The 14446-nt window shown below is 26.2% G+C and overlaps 1 protein-coding gene across 1 annotated transcript in view; it reads right to left on the bottom strand.

The window, feature by feature from the left end:
• The window catches only part of LOC112603338 (ankyrin repeat and fibronectin type-III domain-containing protein 1), a 138428-nt gene that overhangs the window by 62693 nt on the left and 61289 nt on the right, over window positions 1–14446 (bottom strand). Inside the window, exon 5 of the mRNA XM_025351856.1 lies at window positions 8627–8808. Coding sequence (XP_025207641.1) covers window positions 8627–8808 — 182 coding nt within the window. The remainder of the gene's footprint in view (window positions 1–8626; window positions 8809–14446) is intronic.

Genomic DNA, 14446 nt, shown 5'->3' with positions numbered 1-14446 from the left:
ATTCCTATTAACGTGTAAATAAGATGTCAAAAATGATTACGCAAAGTATCATTTGAAACGAATTGCTATGGATTTATAAAACATAAATATTTAGACAAAAATTAATAAATTAGAGTTTTAATATTCAATGATTGTATTTTATATTTGTGTAGCATGTCTTACATTTGTTAAAATATGTGCATGTTAATGGCAATTCGTTAAATTGCAATATTATGAAGAATAATTTTAAGACAGTTGGTGCGCATAATATAAGTCTGTATAATTGGGATTAATAATAGAAAGTTAAGCATTGTTTAAAAATAAATAATTAATCATAAAAGTTACTAAACAAAATATTTTTTATAATATTATTTTAATATGTTAATTGCATTAACATGTCATAATATATTTTTTTATCGATGTACTGTAAAATTAAGATAATACTAATAATATTATAAACGTATTTTATTACCTCTTACAATTTGATCATTCACAAAAGAGCTATTTTTACTTATAAATAGGTACTTTATTTATAATTTTTTAAATTGAAATGTCGAGTATTCCCCAGCTGGTTATATCTATTTCGAACAACTTAGTTGTACTGCTGATAATTCTTATTCTTTTTGACACGCATCATTACATATATTCAAAACTTTTGGATGTAAAATCTTTTTCGAATGTCACTAAACCCCTCGTTATCAACATCATTATCCCTTTGAATAACTATTTTAATGTTATAACCATTAGTTATTAAATGAACTTGTGAAGTAAAATTTAAATTGATAACGGCTGGTCAATATTGGTATAATAGAATATATTTAATTATTATTTGAGAAACTGTAGCAAATATTAATGTGTTTAAATAGATATATTATATGTTTTTTTTTTTTATTTCAAATTAAATTTAAGCTAATAAAATACGAGTTTTAATCCTTAGTATATTTGAACAGAACCAAATGTAATTTCATCAACTACCTCCACGAACACTGTAAATGATTTTGTTAAACTAAAAACAACCATAAACATAATATCAAACAAATTAAAAATAATAATTTATATGATAGAGTATAGAAGGCCCAAAAATAATCGTGGTAAATTAATTAACCTAAAACGTAAGTTTGAAGCCCAAATAATTTTTGTTTACTATTTTAATTCATACAAGACATACGTAGTGTCCTTTTTATGTTATTAAATTTATTAGCCTATGGATTTTAAACACTAATGTATTATAACTAACTCATACAAAAAATAATTTATTTCTTCCCGTCAGGATTTATATAAAATGTGTTTACAAAGTATGGAAACCCTAATAATGGATACAACGTATAAAAAAACTTTTTCATTTTTTTTCACTTTACACAAGGTATAGTCTACACTGCACATATAAGTATATGTGCGCGTATATTGTACCGTATACAATGTGCACAATATACAAATACTCTCTTTTTACAATATTTTATCACCGTTCGTGGTCCTTTTTTTCACTAAGGGGTTTTCCGCCATCTCTATCAATTTTATTTTTCGGGTTACCTGTAACATATGTCCAACAACTTTACAACCTTTCTCAAAATCTTGATATTCACTCAGTTTGCCTTTTCTATATCCTCGCCATAGTTGTTTATGTTTTCAAGTGTATATCTTTGGATTCAAATATATTATTATGCGATCGTAAGTTTATATTATTTAATAAAGCGTATTAGTTTTGATAAAAATAAACATCAAGATACGTACTATAAAACATTTCATTTTAAATTTGAGCATCTACTTCAAATGCTATCTGCAGTATAATTCACTAAAATTAATTCAAAATAAAAACAATACATAACATTACCATATATTATATAGAAATTGGTTTGAATGATATAATAGAATTTTTTTTAATTAATTTAAAATCTTTGTTACAAAATATGATTAAATCTCCATACTTAATCATTTACATTTTATAATCGGAAACTTTTACATAATATTAAGCTTTAAAGTAAATAGAGGTTTCAGTAGACTAAGTGTTGTAAAATTTTTATTTAATTAAAATATCATAATAGGTTTCAGTGAAAAGGTAAACGCATATTATTAATATATCATTATATTTGTTTTTTCGCGTTGGGAAACTTTAGCATTATGTCATATGTCTAAAAAATGTTTATATAAAATAAATATAGATTAAAATATGAGATATCGTATGTGTAGATTACTTTGCTTTAAAGTCTCAGAGATAAAACTTTACTCCAATAATTTTTATTGATATCAAACGTCGCTTATTGCGATTTTATGATAAGATATTGTGGTTTTTTAAGTTGTTCTAATTATCATTTCAAATGTTTTAAAACTTTTCGAATATAAATTTATTAGCTTATCTCCAAATTATACATCGTGATAAGAGTAGTTATCAAAAACACATAAAAACCAATGACCTATTTAATTGGTAAAAATTACATTAGAGTATAAATAAATTCATTTAAATAAAGGTAAATAAATTACAATTATTAGAATATCAAATACATAATGTGATAATACCTGGTTTAATATCGCCGTCAAAATTTTAAGATAAATAAATAATAAATCAATAAATAAAGCACATAAATTATAACATGATTATAATTTACTTTAGAATGAATCCATTATACTATTTATTCTTAAATGTGTGATCATTCATACACACCTTAATATTATGATGTTAAGAATGTCTGCTGGGTTTACTTAAAAACAAACAAATTTATAAATCGTATTAATAAACAATTATTTAACTGGAAATTCCATAAATCATTAGAGTATGATTGTAATTTTGACACATTGTAGACAAGGATTGATATATTGAATATAACAACTACATCTCAAAAGCTAGATACTATACTAATTAACTCAAATCTTAAATAAATGAAGTCGTGTTATTGATTAACACAATTCTTTAACATATTATGTTATTTTATTAATTATAATCTTGTGTAAAACAAAACGTAATTGTTACCTTATAAGTTATATAAATAAAAAATATTCGAAAATTATAATTTGTCTAAATTGGTAATCTAGTAAAAGAATTTTTTAAATCTTATATGAAACCAATAACGATCTTCAATTTAATAAATTTATTTCACGTTCGAAAAAAATTATTACGAAGTTCAGATAGTTCAATATATTAGTATATTTATACTACGAATCAGAAATAATTACTAATCTCATTGCACGTATCAAATGTGCATCATACCAAGTATTTAGTAATGCAGTCATAGTGTTGGCATGTTTGAAATTTACAGTTGATTAATAATGTAGGCAGAAACGTATATTTAAGTATAATTCGTCAAATTTATACTTTTAGTGCCGCATGTACATTAGTAAATTCTGTGAATTCGATCTCGTTATACTAATGTAATGTCTATAGAATAAGTACATGGTATCGTCAAAGAGACAAAGACATAAATTAAAGAATAAACGTAAATGACTAGTCAATTATATTAGGATATCTCCATTTAAATTATGCCACATTTATTAGGAAATAATGTTAATGCTCATTATTTTCAGACAATGATACATTTAACAATATTGTCTAGATGGGTAATGGTTATAATTCCGGTCTTTTTTTTTTTTATCTTTAATCGGGAAAAATGTTTATTGAATTTGCTTGTTGAATTAGAAACAAGCCTGCGTTGTAAAATCGATTTGTCTAATCTATAGAAAGATATTAACAATAATATATTTTCGGGCTCTGCGACGTGTTGAAAATCGTACAATATAAAGAAAAAATATCCATCCATCAGAAACGTCTATACAGCCTATACTGTTGTAGTAAGAACACAATATAAATCGCGATAATGGACAACTTATTTGTTACAATATTTATACACCTGCATGTATACTAATAGCACATTACATAGCATGCATGGTATTATAATTTATAATTAATTATAAATAGTATAGTATCTACTATCTACCATTGATTTTAGAATAAACTAAAATCAATGCTAACATTAAGATAATTTTATAGTCATTTTATAGTCATAGTTGAAAATGTATTAGCAAAATTTTTAATTTTTACAACACTGTTTGTATTGTCCGTTAATGATTAGGTATTTATATCAATACTTAAATTACATCATTAATCATAATAATAAATATAACGAATGCATCATTAATAGTTCCGTGTTCTCCTGGACATTTTATTCTATATTCATTTTTTAAGTAAATTTATACTTGGTTATCTACCAGGATATTTAGAATATAATTCACATCATACATCGAACTATATGTATTATTCATGTATTATCATAAAAAATACTATTCAAAGTATACATATGATTGAAAATAATAATAAAATCCAAACAATTACAAAAATAATATTTGTTTTATGTTCATTCATATTATATCTTTATAATACTACATAGGGAAATAAATCTCACCTTTCACAAATAAATAAAATACCATTGGCATAATATTATCGGTTGAATGAATCTTGTAAATCGAACATTTACGGTTACAATATTCATTTATTTAATTATTTAACGACTTTAATGCCCAATCGAACAGTAAGACAATAAGACAGTATACATAGTTAATCCTCAGTAACAATTAAATAATACAACATACCTAGTTAAGAATTAACAACAATTAGAGAAAAAGTAAAGTAAATAAAGTAATAATGAAATTTTTGTATTACATTATTTTTTCTGATTTTTTCGTGTACATAGGTACAGATAAAAAAATTTAGAAGAAATAAACTTTTTCCTGTATATTTAATGTTTATATAATAAATTGTGTTTGTCAGTGTAGATTTATTTAGTACCAGACTAAATTACGTTAAATCATTGTGATATATATTCACGCGTGGGTGTATTTTTTATAAAAATATAAATTCCTCACGTAATTTTCCGATGGGATTCAGTGTTACCCTAGCATACGTTGAATTTATTGCTATTACCCATCAACCGACATAAAAATTAAGTGAGAGATCTGAAAATCTTAAACAAATGTTTGTGATAAACTCAACAAAAAGATTTATGTGTATTTTAAATTAATTTTTAACTTATTTCTTGATTAATGATTTCTAATGAATTGCATACGTTGGAAGAAAATACATTTTAAGAATGACACATAAATTAAAATTTATACACAATGACATTTAAATAGTTTAAAACCCACGGATACTTATACTTTCTTAGTTATAGACTATAGTTTAATTTTATTTTCCAGTTAAAATACAAAATTATATGTGAATTTAAAACCGTTTTAACGTTACCATCTAAACATCTATAATAGTAACTAATAAAGTTACCTTTATCTGTTTTTTATAGTTGGTCTAAATTAAACGGGCAAGAATATACCAATGATATTATTTAGGCGTATATAATTATATTGTTTTGCAAAAATATTTTAGTCGCATAAAATATAGTTTTGAATCAATTGTTTATGTATTCGTAATAAATTTATTATTTTATCAATTGAATTATTCATAATTATTTTTAAACATGAATATAATAGTTTTGGTAGCTAGTTTAGTGTATAACACCGTGTATACTACAAAATTGTAAATTGACGTAAGAAAATTCATGGTATTATTATAATATTGACTAATTTTTAGGAAAACTAAACTCTCTATAGACTGCATATTAATTAAAATTATCCCCTGAATTTATAGTAATGTATTATATTGTTTTATATAAGTGTGTATATGCACAATGTACTTAGTACATATTATGATAGTATAATCATAGTAAATATTACATTTTGGAAAAGTAAATAACAAAAAATATATATAATAATCTAAAAAAGTTTAGTTTGGAGTTAAATTTAAAATTCGCAGACAAACAAGAAAAGTTCCTTCCTACTTGGACAAATTTCCGTAATAGTTCTCGTTGTAAACATGATATTCTATAACATTCATTTCAATAATAGCGATTGAAATAAAATGAGTATTAAAATTAGATTAACTGTCTCATTTTATCACAATAATTTGTAAGTTACCTATAACCATTTATATGATATTATTTAAGTTATATCGCTTTTATATAATAAAGTATGCAACGACAGTATGGTTCACCCATCATCTATGACGAACTATTATTTTCATTATTCTTTATTATTAGTATTACATTGCGTAAAGATGAACATATAATAAAAATAAATATACTTAATTTTCTTTTGTATACAATGCCTTAACATATTGTTGCTTTAAAACAAGTTTTCAAAATAAATAAAGTAAAACAAAACAACGAATAAAAGTATTCTTTGTCCACCACTATACAAACATAATACAATGTTCAATTGACAATTACTTATTAATTTGAATCTTATAAGGTCTCCTGATAAAAACTTTTATTGTATTTCAAACCATTCTATTATTGTTAAGTATTTGCATGCTTTCGATCAGTATTAAATAAACAGTTTTGTTATTAGGTAGTCATTAATCATTACATACAATTTCCATTTTTAGGAGTGTACAAAAAATAAAAAATAGAATAAAAATATTGAAAAGCATATTTGTGTCATCGAATTTTCATAAAGCAAACAAAATATGTCTCCACATATTTTTCATTACTACGAAGTTGCTAAGTAAAATATTTGTCTTCGATATTCATAATAATATTCAAAAAATATGTATATTTTTCGTGTTTATATTGACAACAATAATGCATAAACATCAAACATATTCTGACATTCAGTGACGAAGGATAACTTCTGTATAATGCGTCATAATAAAACACGGACGTCAAGCACTTAGACACGTGTACAAACTGCGATTGCGTGAATGAGGATAACATAATATAGTTAATAATTATAGTATATTTTAAGGAACGAATAAGAATAGCGTAGGTAAGTAACTAAAATAAAATATTACCAAAGTATTTAAAAAAACCAATTAAAATTATATCGATGCACTTAACATATCAACAAACTACAGTATGTATCTACTATAATGGTGTAGGTAATTTATTATAAATATTTGTAAATTCATGTTCATCATCAATAATATAACAATAAAAATTTATAAATAATATATTTAATTTAATAATATAAAGAATAAATATCTAAAAAAGTAGCGGTTTTAACTTTACATTTTTTAATACTAATAATCTTAAAATTTTAAGGGTCTTTAGACACTTTGGCAATTAACTTTGCAATATTGATGAAAATGTTATAGTAAATTATAATTTATAAATAATATGGAATATAAATCTAGTGGAAGTATCATTCCATGTTTAACGTAGTATGATGAATGTACAAAGAGACGAAGTATTAAAAAAAAGTAATAATAATAAAAGTTTTCATTTTGATGAATGCTTGGTATTTTCCGTGAGTTAATTTTTCTTTCAACTTTCGTTAAACTTTTAGTGTAAAGTTTTGAACGGAAATTAACTAACGAACTGAATAAAACAACAAAAACGAAAATTGTGCTACTTATCTTTTAGCTTTAAATTGTTCATGTTTCTAAACACCGATTATTCATATGGTAAATGCTGCACGCACAATGTATATGTGTTATATATACATTAAGTAGGTACTTAATGTATAAGTTCTCTTAAACAGAAAATGAAGTGCTTTTTAATCTATAAGTACCTAAGTATTTATCATGAACGTATTGGTAAATAATAATTATGAGAATCTCCAATTTAAAACATATTATTTCATTACTTAAGATTGTTTTAAAATAAAAACAATCATAACATGATTAACCGTTCCGAGAAATATTATGCATAATGAAATATAATCGTTAAACATTTTTTTTATATATATCTTCAACTCGTATATGTGACATCGAGACATTATCGATATAAAAAAAAAATACATAAAATAACTGGGTAGCCAACATATTACATATTTGTTGGTTGGGTTTTATTTTTATAAAGTTAACAATTGCGCAACACTCAATAAAGGTCAATTGTTAGCCATTGCTAACATTTAACAGATATAAGGTATCTATAAAAGGATCTAAGTCCACAATATGCTTCAGTAAGCTAAAATTTCACAGGGAATTTAAATGTATTGTTTTAATACATTTTAATATGGCAGATAGATAAAATACATGAGTTATTTCGTAAAGTAGATTTGAAAATAACATTTAAGAGTGATAAGTGGATCCACTATGTGGATCAATCAATAATGTTTTTTATGTATATTGTATTATGTTATTCATTATTTTCATATTTGAAAGCAATTACTTCTTTTTAAACAATAGTGGTCTTAATATTATAATATACCTAGCATATTATTGTATCGTTCATAACGCATTACACATGTTGAAATTAAAATGCTAACTATTTTATATACATCAATACTACAATAACGGGCCGTATTGTTTTCGACGTTAAATTAGAAATAATACAGAACGTTATAAAATAATTCCTATTTGTTTGTGTTAAATTTTTAAATTAAATCAATTGTTCCAACTACATTTTATAAGTCTATTGGATTTGTATCAATTGTGTTTTTATAAGAGTATACTTTTCAAAATAAGATATATGTAGATGCTGTGTACTTGTATTATTATTAAAGAAATGGTCAAAACCACTTAAATGGCTCGTTAGGTACTAGTTGTAGGAATGAAAATTATAATCAATTGGTCAAAGGGACCGTGATGAGAATTACGTGGACAATGGGGAGGAACTAGTCTCGAGAAATAAAAAAAAACTTAAAATATTATATAACACAAAGCACTTACCGGGGCAGAATCGTCCTTTCACCTTTATGGACAATGGAGACGGTAACCTTCTCACCAAGTCTACACAATACGTAGACTCTACGATGCTGTCCGAGGACACTGACCTTGGGAACCATTCCAAAATGTCGTTCACGTTTAATTTTTCTTCGTCGTTTTCTTCTTTTTCATCTTCTTCGTCTTCCCTGGGAACATAATTTCGATTATTACTTTAAATAGGTAATTACGTTTTTTCAACCGGTTCAGCTAGTAGACATGTCATGACAAATCGGTCCATTATCTTAAGCCCTTTTGAAAAAATCAATATAAATAAAAGTGCACAGTATCATCAATGTATACTCATTACATGCATATACTCTTTATACATATATAATATAGTGCATAATCAATATTATATACTTTGAATTTTACTACGAGTAGACGAAAATTTGTTTTATTCATGTAGGCTACGAAAACCCTTTCGATAGGATGTGTTACACTCTTTGTTGTGATAAATGGGAAAAGTTAAAAATAATATCGATTTTTATGCTGCATATTTAATATTACTCCCAACACAGTTTTATATCGTGTGACAACCCATAAATTATCTTTTTAAGTACCCAATGTGAGACACGATGACACTGCAGTTAGCTCTACGCCATTTATAATATTAACTAATAAAATGTAAAATAGTTTAACTTTACAAATTTAAACAACATTTAAAAAATAATGCATCTTTTGTTTAGCGTGTTTAAATAATATTGAAGATGGTACATTTATTAGCTATGTTTGTATTGTACTAGTATTGCGTGTAATTTATTGTTGGTATGCATACTTTTCAAGATGTTTTACTATCGAATCGTAAACCCAACCGCGGTATAAGACAGCGATGACCGATTGACGGTATGTCTGCGTGTTTTATCGTAATGGGCATACGAAATTTTCGGTCAACGGCGGCTTGGGTCACAATTAACCTCAAAGTAATAATATTACACGCAAGAAAATCGGTTATAATGGATCGAAAAACGCGCAACCCACCGCCAGTCGTCAGCGGACCGTATAAATAAACTTCGCCGAGCAAACATAATAATAATTGAATGAATACAATATTAAAACACACACACTCATACGATGAGAACTTTACGTGTTTAATATAAACATATGAAAATGGGGTCGTCGAACGTCTACGGCGGTGATCTCGCGCGATGGTTTTCGCGGTAGCAATGGTAGTAGGTACTGCCGGGAACGCATTGTTCCACGTCGTATACGCGCAGTTCCGGTGTACATAATAATAATATAATATTATTTTCGATTATAATTTATTCTGACGATTCGGTAGAATGCCGGATTACACGTAGGTATAATTCATATAACATGATATATAGCGGTCAGAGGATTATCCCTTATCTTCGGCTCGCTTCGACTATAGCATAGCCACCGACTAGCTGGCGCTTTGACATTAATCCCCGTGACCGCGTTCGCGGTATCGTGAAATAATTCGTCGAACTAGACCCATTACGATGAAAGTAATAATAATAATAATAATAATAATATTCAATAATAACGAATCCAAATCGTACACATATACAAAGCGTCACGCTTAAGTAGTAAGAGCATTGTGACAATCACTTTAGAAATCCTCATCGACGGTCGACGGGAGTGGTGCTGTAGACTTGTATCGCGACCGCGATGACGTAAGTCGAAAATAAAAACACGTAGTGAACAATCGTGTGTGTTTGTGTATACGTGTGCGTGCATGGAGAGGCGTCTATAAATTATAATAACGTCGATACGAGACCGGCTACCGGTCGAGGGGTAGTGGCGTCGGTGTTAGTGATGGTAGATGAAATGACTATGTATTATAAAGACGGTTTCGACCGGATTTCAACGACGTTTTCAGAGACCGCGGAGACAACGAAATTATCAGATTTTTTTCCAGACGACGTATTTTCTGTAGAATATAATACGCTAATTATATATTACAGTACGGTAGTGACTATACCTAAAATACCAAAATAATTACAATTATTATAATATACCGGGTATAGTAGTTGATGACGTCGTTCAGCAGCTCTTTGCTACAGTATATAATATAAACTGCAGTAAGTTTGCTTCATTCCGTGTTCAATTTGTTTTTCCATTATAATCCTACCAGGACGAACAATTTTTCGAGTACTCTGCTGTGTTTCTTGTACACACAAAGACGAGGTACAGGGTAATGCCATAGAACTCATACCGTACAAATGCATGATTCCACACTTGCTATAGAAATATTTATTCTAATAATTTGATTGGACAGGAATTAAATTAATTTTAAAATAATACAATCAGTTTTTATGTATTTATACACAATATCGATTCTGGCCTTTTTAATGAATTAAGTAAAAAAGTAGGTATAAAAAAATAAAATAACTATGATACTTTTATCAATTTAACATTAAGCGTATATATAACAGATTTGGTACTTCAATAATATTTAAAAACGTATTTAAAATAATTAATATTTAAACAAATTTAAACAAATTCTTTCCGTCCTAGATTTTTTCTATAGATCCATACCTGCGTGCATAATTAAATTCAAATATAAATTCTTGTTAGGTTGATACGTTTTTAAAATATTTACTTGTGGTGATAATTCTATTACGATTATTCTAACTGTTTAAAAAAAAAAAAAAAGTCGTAAATCGAGCTTTATTATAAATTTCTCTAATTTAGTAGTTAACTTGCTTAATGCACCGAGAGACTGTAAACCGTATTGTTCCCAAATACATGACTATCACATCCCTTCCGAATTTTTTATCCCGTTTTCGCCTCGCAAACGGTTTGATTTGTTGCCACTGTGTCAACGTAAACCGCTATTTTACTACAGATCCGGCATGCGCTATTAGTTATCACAGGGCGTAGAGTACATGCTATGATCCGATGAATATTACAACGTGTATATGGTCACAGAGTGATCTTAAAGATAACAAATAAGAATATTTTTGTTAGAAAAAACATAAATAATAATAAAATAATTAGCATTAAATAAATAGTAAAATGTACGCGTATATTATTTAATATTTTATGCACGATGTGTGTTGCGTGGTGCATGTATAACTCGCTTTATACTATTAGTTCTCCAAACGCGATAGTTAACTATACCGTTTTGACTTAAAACCCCAGGACAAACGACGCTAAATTGTGAATAAACAGAGGTTATATTGACGTTCTGAAACGTGCGTCGACCGCGAATGATAATATTGTAAACCACTAAATGACACACGACGACCCTTGTTTTCGAAATACGAACGTGTCGCCGACAACCTTCATTTGAACGAGGTCAAAAAAGCGAAAAAAAATTTAAAAATCTACTCTCGAAATGACAATAATATTAATTATCGTTTTAATATAGTCGTTTTATAATGGTTGTCACTTACGTATTATATATAAACAGAGTCAATAAAAATATGATGGTATTGATCAAATTCGAAAAAACCCTATTTATTTATTTTTATATTTCCCAAGATTAAAATATTTTAATGTATTTATAGTAAACGAAAGTAAAATTATTATTATAATTACAATTTAACTATTACTATAATATGAATTACGTAACATTTAAAGCTTATTGATTTATACTATTATATACACCACAATATTGTTGTGGCATAATTACAAAACAAGTTATACATAAATCAAAATATATATGACTTTAAACTGCCACTATGTATTTTCTTATACATCATAAACTATATAGATACTTACAACTGCCACTAATTTAATTGCAGGAACAATTATATACATTTGTTGAAGACAAACGCTTGTATAAGACGTATAATTTGTTTTTATCACTTTTCAACGATAAATATATAATAAAATATACTATACTCAACGAGTTTTCTGGTAATTTCAAAAACAAAGGTTTAAAAAAAAAAATTTTATTAGATATTTTGTATTATATTTTCTTGTTTTAGTAGTTAAACTGTTGACAGCTTAAAAATTTAACTGTTGTAGAAATTAATAAAACCAAAAACTTACTGGAATCCTTTAACTTTTACGTTCACTAAAAATGTCTACACTACTGTGTATTTTTATTTTTATTTTTATATTTTCAAACATATTTTTCTTACCTTATGTATTTTTTGAAGGATATTATAAAAATAGAATATCGTGTTAAAATATTTATGTAATTGAAAAAGTAATGATATATAGAAAGAGAGTATTAATTATATTTAATATCAAGCAGTTTAAAAGTTAAAGCATGTTTGGTTCTAGGTTTTAAATAGAAATATAGAACTTCAAAATTGTTTGCATAAAAAACACATACGATATTTTTTAAACAACTTTTTGAACGTGTTCTATATACATAATATACAGGAACAACGAGTAAAAAAGTATTATAATGATTCAAGTATTAAAAAAGTATTACTCACTATAATATAACATAATATACATATATTCTTTTACCATCTTATAATATTATATTTCAAACAGAACTGAAAGCTTTTACTAAATTTTCATAAAACTTGGTTAATTTTAATCATTAGTAGTTTACTAAGACTACTTATCATATTTTATATATTATATATACAATGCATATTATACATATACGTATAACGCTTCAGGTCAGACTGGCTCGCTATAGTAACATTAAAAATCGTTAATCGTTATGCATATGTTTGCTTTAAATGCATAATGCAGTTGATAATAATTTTACACTCACGATATTCTTGAATATCATGGCATATTTTAATAATATATTTCAAAGATTTTAGACTAGTACTTATGTGAATTCCGTATCTCAAAGGATTTACTTAATGTAAAATGAAATTATTGCAGTGCTTGTTTAGTTTTGTGTTCATAAATATAATTCTTAATTTTAATCATTAATTTATTTAAAAAAAATTGACTTGTAATTATTTTTATCACGAAATAATATTTCCGTTTCAAACACGTGACTACATTATGTTAAAAAATCTCTATTAGGTACAAATCTAAATTAGATACATTATATTCACAAGGTAATAATTACATGATATGGTTACTAAATTCTTACAGAGTTGATTTCAAATGGGTTATATCTTTTTCGATATTCCTCATTACAAATATTTTATATTCTAGTGTAAACGAGGCGATAGAGTAATAAATGCTCAAACCATTTTTTGAGTTGGTAATCAAAACATTCAAAATGCGGAATGAAATTTACAAAAATAAATTAAGCATGTTGTTTGTATTTTAATTAGAAGTTTTTTTATTAAACGATCAATATTTTTGATAACCATCTCATAAATAGCACACATGTGTTTTAACTTAAATTATTCCATTTTTTAGTTAAAAATTTGGGATTTAAAATATTGTTTTAAACTCAATATTTTCAAAACTATACTGTGGCTCTCTTAAACCCTTTTATTATTCGTCTTAAGTAATTGATTTTCCAAAACAATGAAATATACAATTGTATATCTAGTATATCTTAAATACGATTATTAATTTAAATTATTTATTTATTATTTTATCAACTACTTGTTACCTATACTGTATTAACTAAACTACGTTCCTATAAAATTACAAAAAAATATTTATAAGTAGATAAATGAAAAAAAAATTAGTTGTATATACATAGATATAAAATACACATGACTTAGTTTCGTTACCATAGGTACCTACACAATTTGTTACCGGGTATTATATTCTTAAGTGCTATTAAGCCCAAATGACCATACAACCTTTATCGACAACAATAGGTGTTTGTTTTTATTTTTATAATTGTTTATAGCAAGCTAAACTGAACACGCTCACGCCCGTCCTTTTTAATTTTCTAACACTGAACATGACTATGGACAGTCCCACGCGATGTAATTA

Source organism: Melanaphis sacchari, unplaced genomic scaffold (assembly GCF_002803265.2).
Source record: "Melanaphis sacchari strain LSU unplaced genomic scaffold, SCAv2.0 Contig106_pilon_pilon, whole genome shotgun sequence".
Lineage (NCBI taxonomy): Eukaryota > Metazoa > Arthropoda > Insecta > Hemiptera > Aphididae > Melanaphis > Melanaphis sacchari.
The sequence above is the reverse complement of the archived record's forward strand: the minus strand, read 5'-3'. Positions and strand labels throughout refer to the sequence as shown.